The 24,769-nt window shown below is 46.3% G+C and overlaps 1 protein-coding gene across 3 annotated transcripts in view; it reads right to left on the reverse strand.

Annotated features, from left to right (window-relative positions):
* The window catches only part of KIDINS220 (kinase D interacting substrate 220), a 152,723-nt gene that overhangs the window by 62,709 nt on the left and 65,245 nt on the right, over positions 1-24,769 (reverse strand). For all 3 annotated transcript variants that reach the window (XM_077291392.1, XM_077291391.1, XM_077291393.1), the window contains exons 20-22: positions 24,043-24,131; positions 19,042-19,186; positions 17,502-17,664 (exon numbers count right to left, since the gene is read on the reverse strand). In XM_077291392.1, coding sequence (XP_077147507.1) covers positions 17,502-17,664; positions 19,042-19,186; positions 24,043-24,131 — 397 coding nt within the window. The remainder of the gene's footprint in view (positions 1-17,501; positions 17,665-19,041; positions 19,187-24,042; positions 24,132-24,769) is intronic.

The raw sequence follows: 24,769 nt of genomic DNA on the forward strand, positions 1-24,769 counted from the left end.
CACACAGAGTTCTAGCAGCAGACACATCTCTACAACAACTGTTAAGAGGAGACTTTGTGCAGCAGGCCTTCATGGTAAAATAGCTGCTAGGAAACCACTGCTAAGGAGAGGCACCAAGCAGAAGAGACTTCTTTGGGCTAAAGAACACAATGAATGGACATTAGACCAGTGGAAGTCTGTGCTTTGGTCTGATGAGTCCAAATTTGAGATCTTTGGTTCCAACCACCACGTCTTTGTGTGACGCAGGAAAGGTGAACGGATGGACTCTACATGCCTGGTTCCCATCGTGAAGCATGGAAAAGGAGGTGTGATGGTGTGGGGGTGCTTTCCTGGTGACACTGTTTGGGATTTATTCAAAATTGAAGGCATACTAAACCAGCATGGCTACCACAGCATCTTGCAGCGGCATGCTATTCCATCCGGTTTGCGTTTAGTTGGACCATCATTTATTTTTTCAACAAGACAATGACCCCAAACACACCTTCAGGCTGTGTAAGGGCTATTTGACCAAGAAGGAGAGTGATGGGTGCTACACCAGATGACCTGGCCTCCACAGTCACCAGACCTGAACCCAATCGAGATGGTTTGGGGTTGAGCTGGACCGCAGAGTGAAGGCAAAAGGGCCAACAAGTGCTAAGCATCTCTGGGAACTCCTTCAAGATTGTTGGAAGACCATTTCCGGTGACTACCTCTTGAAGCTCATCAAGAGAATGCCAAGAGTGTGCAAAGCAGTCATCAAAGCAAAAGGTGGCTACTTTAAAGAACCTAGAATATAAGACATATTTTCGTAAGTATATACCGTATAAGCAGAGATTTTCAGCCCATTTTTTGGGGCTGAAAGTCCCCCTCTCGGCTTATACTCGAGTCATACCCAGGGGTCAGCAGTGGAGGGGGGTCTAATAATACTCACCTGCTCCGGGCGCAGTCCCTGCAGGTCCCTGGTTCTCTGGCGCCGCAGCTTCTTCCTATATTGAGCGGTCACATGGTACCACTCATTACAGTAATGAATATGGACCCGACTCCACTCCCATAGGGGTGGAGCCGCATATTCATTACTGTAATAAGCGGTAACAGTGACCGTTCAGTAAAGGAAGAAGCTGCGGCGCCGGAGAACCAGGGACCGCGCCAGGAGCAGGTGAGTATAATGGGGAGGGGGAGCGCTGCGCGATATTCACATCTCCTCGTTCCGGGCGCCGCTTAGTCTTCAGCGTCTTCTGCAGTGACGCTCAGGTCAGAGGGCGCGATGACGTGGTTAGTGCGCGCCCTCTGCCTGAACGTCAGTGCAGAAGACGCTGAAGACGGAGCGGCGCCCGGAACGAGTAGAGGTAAATATTGAAAGTGCTGGGGGCCTGAGCGACGGAGGGGTGAGTATGTGATTTTTTATTTTTTTTAATCGCAGCAACAGCATATGGGGCAAATACCTCTATGGAGCATCTTATGGGGCCATAATCAACATTTGTGCAGCACTATATGGGGCAAATGTGTCTATGGAGCATCTTATGGGGCCATTATTAACCTTTATGCAGGATTATATGGGGCATACTTTAATATGGAGCATCTTATGGGGCCATTATAAACTACATGGAGCATTATATGAGGCTCCTGATTCAATATGGATATTCAAAAACACTTATCCTACTGATGTCTCAATTAATTTTACTTTTATTGGTATCTATTCTTACTTTTGAAATTTATCAGTAGCTGTTGCATTTCCTACCCTAGGCTTATACTCGAGTCATTAAGTTTTCCCAGCTTTTTGTGGCAAAATTAGTGGTCTCGGCTTATACTCGGGTCGGCTTATACTCGAGTATATACGGTAATTCCACATGTGTTAATTCATAGTTTTGATGTCTTCAGTGTGAATGTACAATTTTCATAGTCATGAAAATACAGAAAAATCTTTAAATGAGAAGGTGTGTCCAAACTTTTGGTCCGTACTGTACATATATAAGGCATGATGTTGCCTGCAGAAGGTCATGGTACTCATGCATAACTAACCATCAACAGGCTGATAGGGTTTTTTTTTTGTATTTTCATCTATTGTTCCATTATTTTTCATCGATTGTTTTTACGATGCAATTTATTAAGGAAGCAATAAATAAACAAAAATCAAAACATGTGCTGTAATTACTGGTATATGTGACTCCACTTCATATAGTCGATAAATCTTGGGGCAAAGTAATTCCTATATCTGGGCTATTATTTCAGGATATTAGACCTTATCTGGTAAACGCTGGGGTTGAAAAACATGCAATAATCTCCATTTTTACATCACTCTTTTATCTTTTATAATACACAAAAAAAAAAAAAACCTCAAATGATTTAGACAAAAGCTTTTAACTCAACACATAATTGCATCAAAATTACAATAATTGTACCAATTAAAATAATCCTGAATGAACAGTTTGTCATCTTAATGTTCTGATGGTTTATAGAAGGATCTACTTAATTAGCTGAAATTACTTTCCAGTGTTGGTATCAAATGTCATTTGTTAAAAGTTGAACGATTTAGAAAATAATTTAACCAAGCAATTTCACAAAACACCAAGAAGTAACGTTTTTCCCTTTTTCAGCTGAATAAAGCAAGCAGATGTGTCATCAAATTACTATAAAAACAAATGAGGCTTTTTATGGGAAAAAAAAAAAAAAATTTACTACTTGCAAAAGGGGGAGAAAAAAAACTACCATTTTCCAATTGTTTCACCAAATCTGAATTTGTTAATAATAAAATAAGCGTGTAGCATTCATCTCCTGCCGCTATTAACGTGCTGTAAATACAAGACGCTCCTGCCCCCCGCATTTAGAGAAGATGCCACGATTGGGAAGCCCCCGGACGCCGCAGCATCGTACCCAGCACACGGTAATGGCGCTCTATGGCCTGCGCTGCAGCTGGGACATTTAGTGCTCGACTAAAAATGGAGGCATTAACCAGCCGTCGCTATTAAAACAAACAGATCGGAGGCTTCACATACTCAAGGTCCATGTGGAAAATTGGTTCGGAATTTTAATTTCAGACCTGTATGCTTCGCTGAAATAGGAACGGACGGCTGTGCCTGGAAGAGCTACTGGAGGAATAAAAGAATAACGTGGCTCTCCAGTCACCCGTGAAAGACCGAAGCCTGGTGCCTATCTTTACGGGCCAGCAGCAGGAAACAAATGGAAAAAGTTGGCCATTACCACCACAAGTCCTCCTGCTTAATTAGGAGCTGGATTGAGTCTATTTGGGCATTTCTTGGCATGATAATTTACTTAAAGGGACTCTGTCTCCATGAAGTTGCAGTCCAATCTGCAGGCGCCATGATATAGAGCAGGAGGAGCTGAACGGATTGATATATAGTTTTGTAGGAAAAGATTCAGTATAACTTGTGTTTTATTCATTGAAACCTCTGCTCTTTCTGGGGTTTTTAGTCCAGAGGGCGGTCCTCTCTGGTTAACAATCACTGATAGGACCGCCCACTGGACTGAATGCCCCTGAAAGAGCAGAGGTTTCAATGAATAAAATACAAGTTATGCTGAATCTTTTCCCACAAACCTATATATCAATCCATTCAGCTCTCCCTGCTCTATAACATGGTGCCTGCAGATTGGACTGCAACGTCATGGTGACAGAGTCACTTTAAGTTCATTATCATGCCAAGACAAAATTGTCCCATACCCACATTTTACTGTACTTCCAGCCCGATTTGCATATTGTTTCTAGACTAAATTTCTAATAGTTGGCCCATCAGATCTCTACAAATAACACTGTAACATGCTGACAGGTTCCCTTTAGAGGGAACCTGTCACCTTGAAATTTCAGTCCAATCTGCAGGCACCATGTTATAGAGCAGGGGGAGCTGAACGGATTGATATATCGTTTTGTAGGAAAAGATTCAATATAACTTGTGCTTTATTCATTGAAACCTCTGCTCTTTCTCACTGAGAGGCACACCCACTGGACTGAAGGTCCTTGAAAGAGCAGAAGTTTTAAATGAATAAAACACATTATTCTGAATCTTTTCCTACAAAACTATATATCAATATACACAGTTCTTCCAACTCTATAACATCATGCCTGCAGATTGGACTGCAATTTCAAGGCGACAGTTCGCTTGGAATCTGTCAGTATGTTCCAATGTTGTTTGTAGAGATCTAATTTGTCAGCCATGAGAAATCTAGAGTAGAAATCACACGCAAATCATTCTGGAAGTACAATGGGGCATGGCACAACCTTGTCGGAGAGCACAGACACACCCTCAATGCACTTCCACACTGATTTGCATACGATTTCTATTTTAGAATTCTCATGACTGGCACATCAAATCTCTACAACAAAAATACATTTTAAAGTTGCCTATACAGCCATATCTCTATTTCCATATGGATAAGCTGAGAGATCCCTTTTACCTGAATTAGCAGCCTACCATAGAGCATTCACAAAGCCCCATGGAGGCGGCAAAAATGTGGTAAATGTTCATAAATATTCAATCTCATGGAGTTCTGTAATGGTTTATCACAATGATATATGAAGCTTTATGGGACCTTACTGATATAGACAATGAATAAGATTCAGGCGTTAGAGTAGGAAAGGCACAGTGGCCCCATGTGATTAGGGTCGTCTGCAGCTCTCAGCGTGGCCGGGTGACCAAAGTGCTGCTGTGGTGGGAAGTCATTAGATAGCAGGAGCCACTTCATTAGGAGTCACTTCAGTCTCAGTATCAAAGTGATTGTGCCGATTTCGCTACCAAGTTGCGGGCTGGGCCACCTGTTGGGCTTGATCCCTAATGACAGCATGCTCTAATACCATTACATTAGCAGGTTTAATATGGGAACTACCAGGCCGGTCATCATGGCGCTCACTCGAAAAATTGAAGCTTTATTGTTAAGTATCTGCTATGAACCATAAGACATAGGAAGTGATCAAGGTCTGGGACAGACAAATGTTGGCTGTCCTTTCCATGACTTACCATACTTAATGAGCGTCGTGGCATTTGGCACGATTGTTTGGAGGGACGTCATCTACTACAGATCACCACTGTCTACGAATGTCATCAAGAAATGGGATTGATCATTTGATTTTGGACGGGAAAGGTGCTACAACCTGATTCATTCTCAAGCAACAGCACAAAAGAAAACAATTCCAGAATCGGTGGTGCTCCAAAATTGGAAGAACTCTTTATAAATAAAAAAAACAGTAGGTCCTCTTTAAGTTGTAGCCGGTCTACATCTCATCAACCTTAGGAGTTCAGGTTTCCTCTACAGTAGTCCCGAACACGTCCCGTCGGCACAGGCTGTGAAGGTTCAGATATAGGGTCCCTAACACACTGGGGGTCTCACACCAGTGAGGCAGACGCTCACAGACCTCAGATTAATGCCTGCTGCCTTTATTCCCAGGCGTCTAAGGCCTTCACACTGTGGTTTCTATTATGCAACTGTGTTCTAGCAGCCTCGGATTCCTGGGACTGGGTGACCGGTGACGGCGTTACAGCGACTGTCTGAGGACGACCACATAACTGGGGTTTTGTAGAACTATGTAGGACAAACTTGTGATATGTATGAGCCGTGTTTACTGAGCTTGAACAAATCTGTAACCACAAAGGTCAATCCTGGTCCATCATGGTGTAAGAAAGTCACGTATCTCGTCTGATCCCCATAGACTGAGACCAAGCAAGTCACTGGCATTGCCGGCATGTCATGAGCATTACAACACATTGTCTTTACGAAACTGACCCCTTTTACCACCATTTATTAACGTCGAACATTTTTCAGATACATTTCATGTTACAGCTTTTGGCATCAGATGCCCACGTTTCTTGTACGTGTTCTCAGAGTATTTCGCCAATATAACATTATGCCCACCGTTATAGCCTATGGGGCGGTTCACATGCTCGTGTTTTTCTTACAGACCATTTGTCTGCAAAAATAATTGGAGATAATTTGTTTTTTGTTCTGTGGTCTAAGGCGTAATGTTTCTCCTTGTGATGAGTAACCTGTCTGACATGCCAGTGTAAGGAGACCTGTAGGCCATGCATGCTCCACTGGGAAAAGAAATATGCAAATTGTCTCTTCAGATAGGAAGAGGACTTGAACTCTAGTGTCCCCTATAGGAAGTAGCAATCCGAAATGTCAATATTCTCTCTTTAAAGAGTCTTACCACATGACCTAGGATAAAAGCCAAACGTCCCCCTTAGATCTACAGTCAGAGGCCTCTCACCGAGCCAAATCCGATCTCCTGCTTTGCACTGAGGAGGGGAAACATCCTGAAACACGTGTCTGCAGACAGATTCTGGTTTGGCTTTTTTCCTAAGTAATATGGAAAGGCTCGTTAAAGGTTCGATATTGACTTTTAGGATTGCTGCTTCCAACAGGTGGCGCTAGAGATCTAATCATCTTCATCTCTGAAGAGACAATTTGCATAAATTTTCTTTTTGCAAAAGAGAAAAACTGAAGTGTTTGATATCAGTGTGCAGGATCCAATATTTGGAAGAGTTTAGTCGGTGTGTCAGTTTTTACCATCAATGTGGAATTTTTTTTTCTTGTATGCACAAAATAAATACATTTTCTAACTTTCTCCTACCCACTAAATAGTAAAAAAAAAAACATACACGCACCCATATGACACAGAGGCATCTGACTGCTATCTGCGCTTCTCAATGACCCATTATCTTACATTCATTTGATCAGCAACGCTGGTTATTTTTATAGACAAAGAAAAACATCAAGAACAAAACGAAAACCACAGACTTGAGAACATGCCCATAGCCTACAAGGGTACAGGTTTTGTCCGTGAGAAACACAGTCAAGACGTACATGAAAAACAGACCCAACTGGGTTTTTCCTAAACGTATTCCCATGATTGCTCATACTCTAGGTCCGTGGTGGTAATTTTCTTACGCAGCTGCCCCAGCTCTAGGATTGATGTTTGCTCAGTGAGGTGGCAGCATTTTTGCTTCTCTAGAACTACACGGGTTGAACCCGGGGTTTTTGTTGGTAGCATCGGCTGCATTAAAAAACCATGGTGGAACCTTTCTTTCACATGACTCCAGCAATTCCGCTTCCTCCGCCTGTTCACTTGGCTCCAGCCATGGCACGTGACCACAGTGGCCCATAATGGTGACCTTAGTGGTGTCAACATATCAAGGCTGAAGCCTTAAACAGAGAGGGGCCAAGGAGGAGCTGGCGTAAAGGGGCAGAGGATTGTTAATGGGACACGGTCACCAAATTTGTCATGTGTCAACTAAAACTATCACTTTATTCGGCGCCTGTGCTGCATTGCATAAATGGTTATATTACCCCCAGACTCCCCGTTTCGCCCCCCAAAAAACCTTTTAAAAAGTTCTCCCGCACTGTGTGTTATTCCTGTAAGTCTGGTCCGGGAGGCGTCCATTCTGGGCTCACTACCACTCCTCCCGGATGATCGCCGTACTCCTCCATTGTGACGTGGATGACGTCTTCCACATAGCCGGGCTTAATCCGACGGCTGCGCAGAGAAACTGCCAGCTTGTGCCTGCGCAGTGTGCTCGGCCCTGCTCCTTGCAGAGCCGAAAATAGCTGATCTGCGGGTATGCCAGGTGTTGTCACCCATGGATCTGGCATCCTCAGGATAGGTCGCCAATATAGTACCGAACAACCCCTTTAAACTTTCACCTACATTTTCAGAATGAACCAAAATGCGTGAACACGTCAGTACTCCTTCATGGAGGGCTCTGGATAGAGAGAAGATAAGCCGTCGAATTTCTTGCCAGGGAGCCATTTCTTCCATTTGTATAAGACAATGGAGACTGAAATAGAGACGCTATTGTATTTCGGTCACATTTGTGGAATCGTTTCCCCGAGATGTGGTTGTGACGTAACAAGGACAGAACGGCAGATTGTCGCTCACCGCTGGGAACAGTCACAAGTGCACTATTTGGACAGCTCTTCTGCTTCTTTGGTATCAGCCGCGATCTATTATAGAAGTGTCCAAGAAATCGAGCAATTCCGCATTTACACCTTACAGGGATGCCCGATAAGCTTCAAAAAGAAAAGGACATTCCAATTTCAGCGGTAAGAAAATACAGCGTTTGTAATGATCGCGCCGACATTACTAAATCATGAGCCGCGCTGTAATAAGAGCGGACCCCCAGGCACATGGCTTTATCTATACATCCCAGCTCAGAATTACGAGCTGCGAGAGATGTCATCGCATTTATCTGCAATCGATTACTAATTTTCAGAGTGTTTCGCCTGCAGGACAAGGATGCGGAGCGTTCCCCACGCGTTCCCCACGCCGGAGCGAAGGGCAGGGAAAGACGATGGCGGCTGCAGCAGGATTTAACTATCCACTTTAAGTGCTGTCATTTCCCATCTGCTCCGGGGCGAGAGGCAGCAGATCTGCACAGACGGAGAGTTTAGACTTATTTATATATTTCACTAATGCCGCTCAGACCCGAAATCCAAAAGAAAATCCCGGCTAAACCTCTTATTCACTCATTTAAGTAACTCGCAGGGATATTGAGATTCCAGGGGGCCCCCCAGTAACAGTCTGCAAAAAAGGGGCCAATGTGAGCCGGCTGTAGGGCAAACGATCCACACAAGACACCGATCATCCCACGGTCAGGACCCCACTGTAACAGCCACTAAAGACCCCTGAAGAAGCTGCTGTACAAGTCACTGCTCTGGATGTATGGTACCAGATACATGTGTCGTGTGAAAGAAGAAGGGGCAAATCATTATACAGATGAAATCGTGATAGCAGCCATAGTAGAAAACTTATCCCAATCACAATCCAAATTATTCACTCCACATTGCAAATCGAGTTTATTAGCAACATCTATAACTCTTTCAGCTATTTGCAATAAACCCAACATGCAAAAACAATGTAGAAAGAGCAACAACTAAATATCACAAGTGGTTTCTCCAGATTCAGCACAAAATTCCACTTTACCGTCTACTGCAGTCTCTGAATTGTTCATCCCTTTGTGATAAGCGTCGTTAGTACTTACTAGAACACCTCTGGATGTTATGACCTGCTGCAAGCTGTGATGCATCACCAGACACCAGCTTCTGGCAGCGTTCCTTAAGAATCTTAGCCCAGTCCTCATGGATAATGGACTCTAGGTCACTAATACTCCTGGGTTTTCATGTTGCAAATCCAACCAAAGATTTTCGATAGTGTTCAGGTCAAGCTACTTGAGAGGGCAACTCAAGAATCTTCCAGGACTTCTGAAACAAAGCCTTGGTGGTCTTTGAGGTATTCTTAGGATCATTGTCCTGTTGAAAGGTCCAATGACACCCAAGCTTCGGTATCCTCACAGAAGACAGAACGTTTTCTCCTAGGGATTCCTGATTCTTTATTAAATCCAACCTACCCTCCACACACTACAGGTTCCCAGTGCCAGAGGAAGCAAAGCAGTCCCAGAGCATCACCAAGTCACCGTCATGTTTCCCTGTTGACGACACAGAGACACCGCCATGTTTCCCTGTAAACATCACCGAGCCACGGCCATGCTTCACTGTAGACGTCACCGAGCCAAGGCCATGCTTCACTGTAGACGTCACCGAGCCACCGTCATGCTTCACTGTAGACGTCACCGAGCCACGGCCATGCTTCACTGTAGACGTCACTGAGCCACCGTCATGCTTCACTGTAGACGTCACCGAGCCACGGCCATGCTTCACTGTAGACGTTACCAAGCCACGGCCATGCTTCACTGTAGACGTCACCGAGCCACCGCCATGCTTCACTGTAGACATCACAGAGCCACTGCCATGCTTCACTATAGGCAGGGTGTTTGTTTTGGTGTATGCTTCATTCTTCCTTCTTCAGATATACAGCTGATCCATAGACCCCATGTTATTTGCTCATCTAGTGAGATGGATTCAGCATGAAAAAAAATGGACGAAAGGGTAAATTGCAAATCTGAGCCAGGAAGTAAATGAAGATTGTAGAATAACAGGCATTTGCCATGATGATTGCAGCTTAGAGAACTCCTATTCACAAGGTAACTTTGTTACGCAAATCTTAATATTCAGACACACAAGTGTCACAGTCAACTTTAAAAGGCCTTGGATGATGTAGTCAATGGAGTTCGCCAGGCAACTTCTAAAACCAGACATGAAACACAGAAAAGGCCTGTGGTTATACGGGGAGGGAGCTGGGCCCAGCCCTCTAACCAAAACAAGTGCTTAATAGTGACGATTGAGCAGTGAAACGCTGGAGTGCTCGGTACTCGAATCGAGCATGTTGGATGCTTGGAAGTGCTCGACATGAGTAGAGAACATAATGGAAGTGAATGTGAAACTCAAGCATTTTTCTGGAGGCAGGTTGGTTCTCTCTCTCCATTCCAGGAGTCCTATAGCTCACAAAGTGTCTGGATGACAGGGGTGCCTGCGCTCCCACCATGGGAACACCCCACTTCAGTGGAGCATGCGGGTCAGATGACTGAAATGAGCTTCTTGTGGGGACCCGAGCACCACGCGATACTCGGCACTGCTCGATACTCGATTGAGCAGTACTGAGCATACTCGCCCATCACTAGTTCCAGTTTCGGTTCCTCGACAGAACAGAAGACTTCAGACTTCTGTGGCTTATCTATATGGCGCTAAGCATTTTCATTCCAATGCTTCTTGTGCTTTTGGTTCAGAAGAGACGGCTTGGAGTTCGGGCATTGATAACCTCAGCATTTAATTTGTGTCTTAGGGTTCGTTCACACGTGTTAAAAAAAAAAAAAAAAAATCTGTTCCATTCTCATCCAGAAAAGTAGAATGATTTTTCTTTTTACTCAGCAGCTATTATTCTTTCACAGGACCGGTAGCAGTTCCCCATGTTACAGAATTGTAATGTATCTGTAAAAATTGGATGCCATACTGATGGTCCATGTACTGGTGGTCCGTCTGCTTGCGATTTTTTTTTTCTCACACTGTCTGATTTCGGAGTGAAATCGTAGCATGCGGCAATTTTTTTTTCTCATGCTGAATACAGCTAAGAAAAAAAATACCCAGATCTGCACGGACTCCATGAATAACATCGGTCGAGTGCAATCTGATTTTTTATTGAACAGCCCTCATCCGATTTATATAATCGTGTGAGCGAACCATAACAGTGCAGACAAAGTCTTTGGTTTCCTCTCCTGGTGGCACTACAAGTTTCTGTGCCTCGGATCCTCTGCTGGGCGAGCTGACTTTTTCATCAAATTTGCAATGGGGGTTAAATAATGTTGATTACAACTGTATAAGTCCCATGCAGGAAAAGCAACCAAAGCCCATCAGGATGTGCAACTATCATGGCAGCAGAGATCACATTATTCCTTAGCTGGCAGTGAAAGAATAAAAATTGTTTCTCACAGAAAAATTTAAATCTTTAAGACATCTCCAAAGAGGGGACATATCCCCCTCACATTGAACATATGGGATTAATTATAGCTGGGAAAGAGAAACTATAACTGGGGAACTGAGAAAGAACAAATTTCGACCTCCATTAAAGTAGGGGCCTCCTGCAATGAACAGACAATTACATCAGGAGATTTGCTCTGGAAAAGTTACACCATGACAGACTAATTTACGCAGAGGTGGAGAAGTACACTTCCCAGGCATAGGCCTCCTATGATCAAAGCCCGGCCCCCAGACCTTTTGAAGCCAGAGGTCATTGATGGATATTGGGGTTTGCATCGATCCAATATTTATAGCAGTTATATTTTCTGCATCGTAGGCTGGCAGTGAATATTGGTCCAATGGATGGTGCTATCCATGCCATGTTTCATTTCTGTAGACAGGTAAAATCGCGATAAGAAACATGACGACAATATCTACCATCTGGGACCTCCAGGGGCGAAGATATCCTGCAAGTTGGGGGATCTCAGGGCGATTCTAAAGGACCTAGCACATCTCACAACAAACCCCCCATGAGCTCACCAAAAGGAGGTATTGGGGCATAACCTCAGATCTAATAAAAAGCAGCATTTGGGTTTGGGTCATTTGTCAGTCCTGGAAATTACAGATTTCTGTGTGTTCTGTGCGTTTTCCTAAGAATACCTCCTTCTGCTAAGCTCTGAGCCATTTCCGTGACATCAGGTACAGTCGTTCTCTCCGGTTATATCTTTTATTTTATGTAACTGTATATACTGTATTGTTTTGTTTCCACTTTGTAACATCTTTGTATATATATATATATATATATATATATATATATATATATATATATATATATATATATATATATATATATATATATTTTATAAACACTGCCTTTTTTTTCCAGAATATATAAAATTTAATAGTTCTGTTCCTCTTGCTCTGTAAACCGCACCCGAAACCATACGCTACCTTAGCAGGTGTCCAATCGGCCTGTATACATGATTGGTGGTGGCAGCTAGTAGTTCCTTTTGTTACTGTGGAGCTGGTAGTGACCATAGGAGGGTGTATATACACTCACCGGCCACTTTATTAGGTACACCATGCTAGTAACGGGTTGGACCCCCTTTTGCCTTCAGAACTGCCTCAATTCTTCGTGGCATAGATTCAACAAGGTGCTGGAAGCATTCCTCAGAGATTTTGGTCCATATTGACATGATGGCATCACACAGTTGCCGCAGATTTGTCGGCTGCACATCCCAAAGATGCTCCATACAAGGCAGGATGGATCCATGCTTTCATGTTGTTTACGCCAAATTCTGACCCTACCATCCGAATGTCGCAGCAGAAATCGAGACTCATCAGACCAAGCAACGTTTTTCCAATCTTCTACTGTCCAATTTCGATGAGCTTGTACAAATTGTAGCCTCAGTTTCCTGTTCTTAGCTGAAAGGAGTGGTACCCGGTGTGGTCTTCTGCTGCTGTAGCCCATCTGCCTCAAAGTTCGACGCACTGTGCGTTCAGAGATGCTCTTAGGCCTACCTTGGTTGTAACGGGTGGCGATTTGAGTCACTGTTGCCTTTCTATCAGCTCGAACCAGTCTGCCCATTCTCCTCTGACCTCTGGCATCAACAAGGCATTTCCGCCCACAAAACTGCCGCTCACTGGATTTTTTTTTCTTTTTCGGACCATTCTCTGTAAACCCTAGAGATGGTTGTGTGTGAAAATCCCAGTAGATCAGCAGTTTCTGAAATACTCAGACCAGCCCTTCTGGCACCAACAACCATGCCACGTTCAAAGGCACTCAAATCACCTTTCTTCCCCATACTGATGCTCGGTTTGAACTGCAGGAGATTGTCTTGACCATGTCTACATGCCTAAATGCACTGAGTTGCCGCCATGTGATTGGCTGATTAGAAATTAAGTGTTAACAAGAAGTTGGACAGGTGTACCTAATAAAGTGGCCAGTGAGTGTATATTCCATGCCTTGGAATCGGAGGTGTATATACCATACACTCACTGCGAGTTCCTCAAGAGCCAAACTAGTACTGGAAGCAGCTGTGGCCTCCGTGCATCACTTGTCAGTCAATTGCGGAATAGTCCTGACGATTAGAGGCAGCAGAGTTGAATCTTCCTGACAAACTGGAGACAGTGGTGGGACCTGTGCGAACCCTCGGCTGCGTCTCTTGACTTTTTATTTTAGTCTGCTGGTTTCCGCTCAGGCTATGTGCACACTTTGCGGGGTCCTCTGCGGGTTCTCCCGCAGCGGATTTGATAAATCTGCAGGGCAAAACCGCTGCGGTTATCCCTGCAGATTTATCGCGGTTTGTTATGCGGTTTCTGCTGCGGGATTACTCCTATACTATTGATGCTGCATATGCAGCAATATGCAGCATCAATAGTAATGTTAAAAATAATAAAAAAAATGGTTATATTCACCCTCTGACGTCCCGATCTCCTCGGCGCTGCACGCGGCGGTCCGGTTCCAAAGATGCTGTGCGAGAAGGACCTTCGTGACGTCACGGTCATGTTACCGCGACGTCACCGCAGGTCCTGCTCGCACAGCAACCCTGCGACCGGACGGCCGCGTGCAGCGCTGAGAGGTGAGTATATCATTATTTTTTATTTTAATTCTTTTTTTTTTTACACTAATATGGTTCCCAGGGCCTGGAGGAGAGTCTCCTCTCCTCCACCCCGGGTACCATCTGCACATGATCCGCTTACTTCCCGCATCGTGGGCACAGCCCCATGCGGGAAGTTAGCGGATCAATGCATTCCTATGTGTGCAGAATCGCAGCGATTCTGCACAAAGAAGTGACATGCTGCGGAATGTAAACCGCTGCGTTTCTGCGCGGTTTTTCCCGCAGCATGTGCACAGCGGATTGCGGTTCCCATAGGGTTTACATGTAAATGTAAACGCTATGGAAACTGCTGCGGACCCGCAGCTACAGAAACGCTGCGGATCCGCGGTAAAACCCGCAAAATGTGAACATGGCCTGACAGTGCTTCTCACACACTGTGCGCACACACACAAGACGCACTATGCTGCAGTCCGCTCCACAGGACACAGAGCTAAGGTTTATCACAACTGTACAATGCTGCCATCTGCTGGAAAACTGCAGTCACTGCACTTTGTCAAAGTCAAGAGTCTTTCAGCCCAAACTGACAGTGTAAACGGAGCTCAAAGCCATGTTGGGATAGACAATATTTATTTATATAAAAAAACAAAAAACTTTCAGACTGAAGTATGAAAAATTGCCAAATTAGCATCCAGAAACAAAATTTTCACACATTGTTATCTGCATGTCCATTTTTTTTTTTTTTTTTTTTTTTTTTTTTTTTTTAACATATTCATGGCATCCTTTTTCGACATCAACAGATGAGAAACTATATATGGTCTAGTAATTTTTATGTTAACAATTGCAGTGGATCTGTAAAATCAGATGTGGTGTGAATGATCCGTATGGCATCCATTTATATCTGAGATTTTTGTGTGCACCTATAGACTTAAATATGTGTGTGTCATCTGAAATAAAGAGACTAACACATACTGCACCCCGGGTGCGACACAGAGGCTCAGCGCACCCCGGGTGCGACACAGAGGCTCAGCGCACCCCGGGTGCGACACAGAGGCTCAGCGCACCCCGGGTGCGACACAGAGGCTCAGCGCACCCCGGGTGCGACACAGAGGCTCAGCGCACCCCGGGTGCGACACAGAGGCTCAGCGCACCCAGGGTGTGACAAAGCAGCTCAGTGCACCCTGGGTGGGGCAACTCCGTTCTACCTTCTGGTTTTGCTTATCACCGCCTCTCGTAATGATGATCGATAGTGCTGGTTTGCCTGGAGCAAGCACTCTAAAGGGAAATTCAGGCAAGCCAAATCTCTCAATCACCAGTGTAGGAGGAGTAGTCAAGAACAAACAGTGGGCAGGACAGTGTAGAGCCTATTGGCCACACCTAGGGACAGGGTGCACAGAACACTCAAATTAGCATATCTGACTAAGGGTACCGTCACACAGTGAAATTTCCATCGCTGCGACGGCACGATTCGTGACGTCGCAGCGTCGTATGAATATCGCTCCAGCGTCGTAGACTGCGGTCACACTTTGCAATCACGGCGCTGGAGCGATGCCGAAGTCCCCGAGTAACCAGGGTAAACATCGGGTTACTAAGCGCAGGGCCGCGCTTAGTAACCCGATGTTTACCCTGGTTACCAGCGTTAACGTAAAAAAACAAACAGTACATACTTACATTCCGGTGTCTGTCCTCCGGCGTCTCAGCTTCTCTGCACTGTGTAAGCACAGCGGCCGGAAAGCACAGCGGTGACGTCAGACGTCACCGCTGTGCTCGCTTTCTGGCTGGCCGGCGCTCACAGTGCAGAGAAGCTGAGACGCCGGAGGACAGACACCGGAATGTGAGTATGTACTGTTTGTTTTTTTTACGTTTACGCTTGTAACCAGGGTAAACATCGGGTTACTAAGCGCGGCCCTGCGCTTAGTTACCCGATGTTTACCCTGGTTACAAGCGAACACATCGCTGGATCGCTGTCACACACAACGATCCAGCGATGTCAGCGGGTGATCAAGCGACGAAAGAAAGTTCCAAACGATCTGCTACGACGTACGATTCTCAGCGTGATGTCTGATCGCAGTAGCGTGTCAGACACAGCGATATCGTAACGATATCGCTAGAACGTCACGAATCGTACCGTCGTAGCGATGGAAATTTCACTGTGTGACGGTACCCTAATCTTCACTTTCTGCAGAACGGAGGCAGTGATTAGATCACTACAGATTTGATTTCTACAGGGGTTACATCCCTGTTGCGGCTCCGGTGCAGGCGTACTTTATGTGCCCTGTTGAGGGCAGAGCAAAGTACTGCAGTGCGCAGGCACCGGGAAAGGTCAGAGAGGCCTGCGCACTGCAGTACTTTGCTCTGCCCTCAACAGGGCACATAAAGTACGCCTGCGCCTGAGCCGCAACATGAAGACAAGAAGAGGACATGGTCGTAAGATGGGAGGTCCCGGACCGGACCGCGATGCCCATCGGACCGGACCGCAGCGGGACCGCCCCTGGGTGAGTATAATCTATCCTCTTTTTCTCATCTTTCAGGATACATCGGGGGCTTATCTGCAGCATTACAGAAAGCTGTAGATAAGCCCCTGATGCCAGTGGCCACAGCTTATAGGCGAATTTTGGGGGTGACAGATTCCCTTTAAAGGATATCCTGATATGTAAAACTGTAGAATATCAAGAGGGTGTACTTAGTTTTTCTCAAGATTGTATATGTATTTTTGGGTGGTGAAAGAAGTAAATAAAACAAAATCACCTTTTTTATCTCCTCCTCCTTCTCTGTGTCCGGTCGTGTATATTATATTACAGTTTTGTGGACTCTCAGACTAACATTCATGCATTTTCCCCATTGAAAATAAAACCAAAAATGCACACTGCTCTGCCTACTAGTGATGAGCGGACGGCATTCCCTGCCTGTGTTGTGACTGTCGATCAGCCGAAGAGCCTGAGACATGCAGCTGCTGGGCTTCGAACATATTATTCGAGCACGCCGAAGACACTCAGTTAGCACTTGAGCATGCTCAGATAACACTTTATCCACGCATGCTCGCTCATCACCACTGCCTACAGCTCCTGAAGGTGTCCAGCACGTATATTAGGGACACAGTAAAACTGTGGAGAGCTAAAGGCACTATGGGTCCAATTCATTAAAGCTTTTAAGCCAGAAAAGTGGCATAAAAGCTTTAAAAAAAAAGTTTCTAAATTTTGGATAAAATTTGTGTGACTTTGGAGTTTTCATACCAACATAGGTGGGGCAGGAGAGGAGCCGGGGGCCGCTTTGACCGTCATGCACTGCGCCAATCTAGATGAATCAGCCTCTGTGTGCCACTGTATTGTGCCATCCGCTAGAAGTAACGTTTCGATGGGAGACGCTGTTGTCTTATGAAACACAAAAACAAACTTGGTGGCTGCAGTAAGATCCTATAGAAAAGACCATATACTACACCGCCAAACAAGAGGGGCGAACGCACAATCCTCCTGGGCTGCAGAGCTTGGAATGGCAGGGGGTCCGGGGCCCGCACGTCAGCGTCTGAGGCAGACATTGGGCCGCGTGCGTTTCGTGTAATTTTGTACATCTGTCCAATGATTACACATAAATAGCTATAAAACATAAACCCACCGCTCATAAATCGTTTTCAGCGTGGTTTGATCATGGACAGCCTCCGTCTCCTCCAGGTACAGGATCAGCCAGGACGTTCTGTACGGCCACTGCTCTGTAAGATTGATCCAAGAAGCCAATCTGTCCCAATTAAATGTGATCTGATTGGCTCTTAGTAGCCTTCCTGCAAAAAAAAAAAGAAAAAAATTCATGTCCCAATATGCCATATATACAATGAGACACCAACATGGGAGCAGGTCCCTTCATTGCTTATGAGGACAGGGTGCCATAATGTGGCAGCTTGGCCTCAGGCCCCTGACAAGGCGGCACTGCGGAACCAGGCACAGGCCCCTGTATGGACCACGTACACAAGGCTCTCACAAGAGAAGGTCTGCCGCGTCATTCTGTCAGACCGCTACCTACGTACTAGCCATTTCAGCCAGCTTATTCAGAGTCCTGTGTGTGAGGAATCACTATTTTTGGCCATTATAGGCCTTATATCCTGCAGGTTTCACCAGTTTTCCAAACAAAAGCCTCTAATTTTCTATTGACTCAACTGCTGGGTGGAGATGTGTGCACAGGCATGAGGGAATGCCTGCTCTTCCTTATCTATGCAGTACACAAAAACAAGAAGTAGCATGGAGGACCATGTACAGCAGTACTGAGCAGTGTTGCTGTGATTCCAGCCCTGAAGAGATAAAACGTTGCTAGAATCTACAGTAGGAGCAGCATCTCTCTCTCCCTGTGTTGAGTGCTTCTACCTCTTCCAACTCCATTGCATTTAAAGAGAACCCGTCATCTCAGAAACGACTATTTACCTGCAGATATAGTGTTAATCCCGTTTATAAACAGGATAACCTGCATGAATTTGGGGCTAAAAATCATTTTAATTATAATGTCCCCTATGTGCTCTGTCTCTATTGCTAAATGATTTAATGAAAATTGACCAGTGAGCTCAGTTATACAGTTTTACTGGGGGGGCTCTTAACTCCTTTATCTGGCTTTTTCTGAGCTCCTCTCAGCTGATTTTTCCCCACAGACCACATCAATGTTTAATTTGCTGGGAAACAAAGAGCCTTTAAAAGCCAAGGGTTTACTTTCCTAATAAAACCCAATTACACAAATTACTTCTCATCCCAAATACATGCATTAAAAGGGACTCTATCCCCAGGTTTTTGTGCCCCATCTGAAAGCAGCATAGTGTTGGGACAGAGACCTTGATTCCAGCGGTGTTACTTATTGACACATCACTGGAACCAGGGTCTCTGCCCCTACATTATGTGGCTCTCAGATTAGGTGACAAAAACCAGGTGACAGATTCCCTTTAAGTAAAAGAAAAAAAAAGTGGCACTAGGAGACAATCTGGTGCGTATGGTGGGGTCCCAACTCAGGATGATGGAGGAGGCGAATTGGATTTCTACATGACCGATCCTTCTGTTCTCACAGTTATCTGGCCGTGGCTTGTTCCCCTCTCCCCATTGAGAACACATGTACTGAGAGGAGCATACATGTGTGGGAGGAGCGGCTGCTAGAGGAGCACGGCCATCACCAACTCCATTACCTGTCACTGAAACAATATTCAACAATCTTCTCATGGTCTGAGGACTGATGTCACTGAACCAGTCTTCTGTCACCAGCAGCTTGGTGAGATCGAATGACATTTGTCGGGTGATCGTGCGCTGCATCTGCCGTCTTCTGTACGTATCCTGGAGAAGGAACACAAATCTCCAGTTCATACATAAGAAAAATTGCAAAGAGCTTGTATGAAAAAGAAAAAAAGGAAAAAAAGGAAAACAAAAAAACACAGCAACTTAGAAGCTTTCCCCTAATTAAAAATCCTCTTTGTTCTCAAGAGCTGACGCATTTTTAAAAGTTATAATTTACTGATTATTGCCTGATTGGGTGACATCCGAGTGTCCCGGGCGGCGACAGAGTGTCCCGGGCGGCGAAAGAGTGTCCCGGGCGGCGACAGCGTGTCCCGGGCGGCGACAGAGTGTCCCGGGCGGCGACAGAGTGTCCCGGGCGGCGACAGAGTGTCCCGGGCGGATATAGTGTCCCGGGCGGCGACAGAGTGTCCCGGGCGGATATAGAGTGTCCCGGGCGGCGACAGAGTGTCCCGGGCGGATATAGAGTGTCCCGGGCGGCGACAGAGTGTCCCGGGCGGCGACAGAGTGTCCCGGGCGGCGACAGAGTGTCCCGGGCGGCGACAGAGTGTCCCGGGCGGCGACAGAGTGTCCCGGGCGGCGACAGAGTGTCCCGGGCGGCGACAGAGTGTCCCGGGCGGCGACAGAGTGTCCCGGGCGGCGATAGAGTGTCCCGGGCGGCGACAGAGTGTCCCGGGCGGATATAGAGTGTCCCGGGCGGATATAGAGTGTCCCGGGCGGCGACAGAGTGTCCCGGGCGGATATAGAGTGTCCCGGGCGGCGACAGAGTGTCCCGGGCGGCGACAGAGTGTCCCGGGCGGCGACAGAGTGTCCCGGGCGGCGACAGAGTGTCCCGAGTGTGCTCGGACAATATCTTCAAGTCCCCGCAGCTGCAGGTTTTGCAGATGTTACACAGCCTCAACCAACAGGCACTCCCTGCATGTGTTGCGGCTGTGTAACATCATGCAGCTGTGGAGACTCGCACATACAGTGGGGCAAAAAAGTATTTAGTCAGTCAGCAATAGTGCAAGTTCCACCACTTAAAAAGATGAGAGGCGTCTGTAATTTACATCATAGGTAGACCTCAACTATGGGAGACAAACAGAGAAAACAAAATCCAGAAAATCACATTGTCTGTTTTTTTATCATTTTATTTGCATATTATGGTGGAAAATAAGTATTTGGTCAGAAACAATCAAGATTTCTGGCTCTCACAGACCTGTAACTTCTTCTTTAAGAGTCTCCTCTTTCCTCCCCTCATTACCTGTAGTAATGGCACCTGTTTAAACTTGTTATCAGTATAAAAAGACACCTGTGCACACCCTCAAACAGTCTGACTCCAAACTCCACTATGGTGAAGACCAAAGAGCTGTCAAAGGACACCAGAAACAAAATTGTAGCCCTGCACCAGGCTGGGAAGACTGAATCTGCAATAGCCAACCAGCTTGGAGTGAAGAAATCAACAGTGGGAGCAATAATTAGAAAATGGAAGACATTCAAGACCACTGATAATCTCCCTCGATCTGGGGCTCCACGCAAAATCCCACCCCGTGGGGTCAGAATGATCACAAGAACGGTGAGCAAAAATCCCAGAACCACGCAGGGGGACCTAGTGAATGAACTGCAGAGAGCTGGGACCAATGTAACAAGGCCTACCATAAGTAACACACTACGCCACCATGGACTCAGATCCTGCAGTGCCAGACGTGTCCCACTGCTTAAGCCAGTACATGTCCGGGCCCGTCTGAAGTTTGCTAGAGAGCATTTGGATGATCCAGAGGAGTTTTGGGAGAATGTCCTATGGTCTGATGAAACCAAACTGGAACTGTTTGGTAGAAACACAACTTGTCGTGTTTGGAGGAAAAAGAATACTGAGGTGCATCCATCAAACACCATACCTACTGTAAAGCATGGTGGTGGAAACATCATGCTTTGGGGCTGTTTCTCTGCAAAGGGGCCAGGACGACTGATCCAGGTACATGAAAGAATGGGGCCATGTATCGTGAGATTTTGAGTGCAAACCTCCTTCCATCAGCAAGGGCATTGAAGATGAAACGTGGCTGGGTCTTTCAACATGACAATAATCCAAAGCACACCGCCAGGGCAACGAAGGAGTGGCTTCGTAAGAAGCATTTCAAGGTCCTGGAGTGGCCTAGCCAGTCTCCAGATCTCAACCCTATAGAAAACCTTTGGAGGGAGTTGAAAGTCCATATTGCCAAGCGAAAAGCCAAAAACATCACTGCTCTAGAGGAGATCTGCATGGAGGAATGGACCAACATACCAACAACAGTGTGTGGCAACCTTGTGAAGACTTACAGAAAACGTTTGACCTCTGTCATTGCCAACAAAGGATATAATACAAAGTATTGAGATGAAATTTTGTTTCTGACCAAATACTTATTTTCCACCATAATATGCAAATAAAATGATAAAAAAAACAGACATTGTGATTTTCTGGATTTTTTTTTCTCAGTTTGTCTCCCATAGTTGAGGTCTACCTATGATGTAAATTACAGACGCCTCTCATCTTTTTAAGTGGTGGAACTTGCACTATTGCTGACTGACTAAATACTTTTTTGCCCCACTGTATTATCCCAGCACACCCAAGACACTCTGATAACACCTTGTCCGAGCACATTCGCTCATCACTAGTGGCCTCCTCTGCAGTCTCAGCCCGGCCAGCTGCCCAGGCAAGGAGCGCGCGGCGCAGGCAGGGTCTATGCTATACAGCCTGCTAGGACCACTCTGAAGGTGGCCAGATCTGGAGAGCTCCAGGTACACCCTGGAGCCTCTGCTAGCAGCCTAGGATAGACCAAGCGGCGACTATATCTCAGGTCTGAACTGTCAATCTTCAGAAACGCACCACCCTAGGCAGAGCAGGAGGCCAGGAGCAGCAAGATCCTGCTGCTGAAAGTTAAGAAAACCCCTTTAAATAGTATTGAGAGGTTGGACATGCAATTTCAGCAGCTTCCCATCCCCCTAATATTTTAAAGGGAATTTGTCAGCAAGCGTAACCCCCGTAGGTCATGGAAAGATAAATGCTCTGATACCTTTCTATTTGCTGTCTGTTGTGTTATTCCGGAGAAATCCTCAATGGTATCAATATGCAAATGGAGGTGTTCGGTGCTTCGTCCTGCCCAGAGCACCTAATGAGTGTCTGCCTGCCCAGCTCATTTCCATCCTTCGTGCGCTGCCGATCTGCCTACGTTGAGCAGGAAATTGAGCGGTGATCCTTGAACGCTGAAGCAAGTGCCCTAAGAAGGTCACCTTACAGCGCAGGCGCCAAAACCGCTGTGATGTGAGCAGGCGCAAGATTTCCTGCCTGATGTCAGCTAACAATCAACAGAAGGAGGCAGGCACCGAGGATGCAAATAGCCCAGGGAGGCAGACAAAGCACCTAACGAAAGTCTGCCTCCCCGGGTCATTTACATCCTGAGTGCCTGCCTCCCTCTGCTGATTGTTAGCCGACACCAGGCAGGAAATCTTGTGCCTGCCCAGACTGCCGCTATGCTCTGCTTCAGCAGACCACTGCCCATCACCCACAGGCACGGGGCGGTGCGAGCAGGCAGAAGATTTCCTGCCCAGCGCCTGACATCAGCCATCAATCACAGGGAGGCAGGCACTAAGGATGGAAAGGAGCTGGAGGAAGTCCGACAATGACCTACAGAAGCAGATAAATAGGTAAGTGGGGATAGACTTTCCCTTTAAGATTTCTTTCTACTTCTGACTAGATAGAAATCCCTTGAAGATATATTTTGTTCCTTTTTCCAGTCCTTGGTGTTTTTCTCTTTCTTTATTTCCAGAGCAACTTGATACAGGTTGAAATCTGTTACCAATATCTGTCTACCCAGTGCGGCCACAACCTCAGGTCTTGTGACCACAGCGTACCCACCAGCGTCAGGTCTTGTGACCACAGCGTACCCACCAGCGTCAGGTCTTGTGACCACAGCGTACCCACCAGCGTCAGGTCTTGGGACCACAGCGTACCCACCAGCGTCAGGTCTTGGGACCACAGCGTACCCACCAGCGTCAGGTCTTGGGACCACAGCGTACCCACCAGCGTCAGGTCTTCTGACCACAGCGTACCCACCAGCGTCAGGTCTTCTGACCACAGCGTACCCACCAGCGTCAGGTCTTCTGACCACAGCGTACCCACCAGCGTCAGGTCTTCTGACCACAGCGTACCCACCAGCGTCAGGTCTTCTGACCACAGCGTACCCACCAGCGTCAGGTCTTCTGACCACAGCGTACCCACCAGCGTCAGGTCTTCTGACCACAGCGTACCCACCAGCGTCAGGTCTTCTGACCACAGCGTACCCACCAGCGTCAGGTCTTCTGACCACAGCGTACCCACCAGCGTCAGGTTTTGTGACCACAGTGTACCCACCAGTGTCAGGTTTTGTGACAACGTACCCACCAGCATCAGGTCTTGTGACCACAGCGTACCCACCAGCGTCCGGTCTTGTGACCACAGCGTACCCACCAGCGTCAGGTCTTATGACCACAGCGTACCCACCAGCGTCAGGTTTTGTGACCACAACGTACCCACCAGCATCAGGTCTTGTGACCACAGTGTACCCACCAGTGTCAGGTCTTGTGAGGTTGACAGATCCCTGAATTTACCGAATGTGACAAATAACCCAGGGTATAATCTTCCCGGGGCGAATAAGAAGCCCACCAAACAATAGCTAATTGCCACATTCCCTAAATGTGGGCAGATGCAATGTGAGGCACAGAAGACGACCACTGCCGAGTTCTGCAGGAATAGGACCGTGACGCATGAGCTCTCCATTCAAGTAGCAACTTGTCGAGATGGAAATTCTATTTTTTTTCCTTTATTTTTCCATGAAAAATCATTTGCTGCCATGCCGGATTAACCCTACATTTCCCTTCTCCATCTCTAAGACTTTTCCTCTTACCCGTCTGTTCAAGGCTGTCTTGCTGCCAAGTTTTGCAGTCTCTGCAAGACTGTGCTGAGAGACCCGACGATCCATATCTTCATGGCCTCCTATGGAGGGAACAAAGCACAGAAGACACAATCACGTTTTTGTAAAAAAAACAAAACAAAAACAAACAAACAAAAAAATACAAAAGAAGCGTACGAGTCTCAGGATCTTCTAAGTTTATTTCAGACAAGGAGCGATCCGTATAAAGACCTGCTAATTGCGAATACTCATCTTCTGAAAATATATAAGTGGGGTGGAAGCCAAGGCACACCATGCTGCATTCATGTGACAACGCCACAACCAGGGCTGTGGAGTCGGAGTCGTAGATTCGGAGTCGGAGCCCATTTTGGTGGAGTTGGAGTTGTGGAAATTGAGGAGTCTGAGGTTTGGAATACTGACTCCACAGCCCTGTCAACAACCACCTGAGGTTGCACAGGATTCCTAAAACCGATTACCTCTACCACCGACCCTCATGTTCTGGTGGATTGTCCCATAAACATTCATCACACTTCACAGGATAAATGCATGATCACTGGGGGTCCGGCTGATTCCAAAACCCCCCATTGTGAATGGAGCAGCAGTGAACATGTGTGACCACCACTCCTACAAAGAATGGTCGCACATGCTCACTCCTCCTCCACTGACACACTAGTCTTTCAGACTCCCATTATTAAGATCTCTATACACTTACCTATCCTGT

Source organism: Ranitomeya variabilis, chromosome 2, assembly GCF_051348905.1.
Source record: "Ranitomeya variabilis isolate aRanVar5 chromosome 2, aRanVar5.hap1, whole genome shotgun sequence".
Taxonomy (NCBI): Eukaryota; Metazoa; Chordata; class Amphibia; order Anura; family Dendrobatidae; genus Ranitomeya; species Ranitomeya variabilis.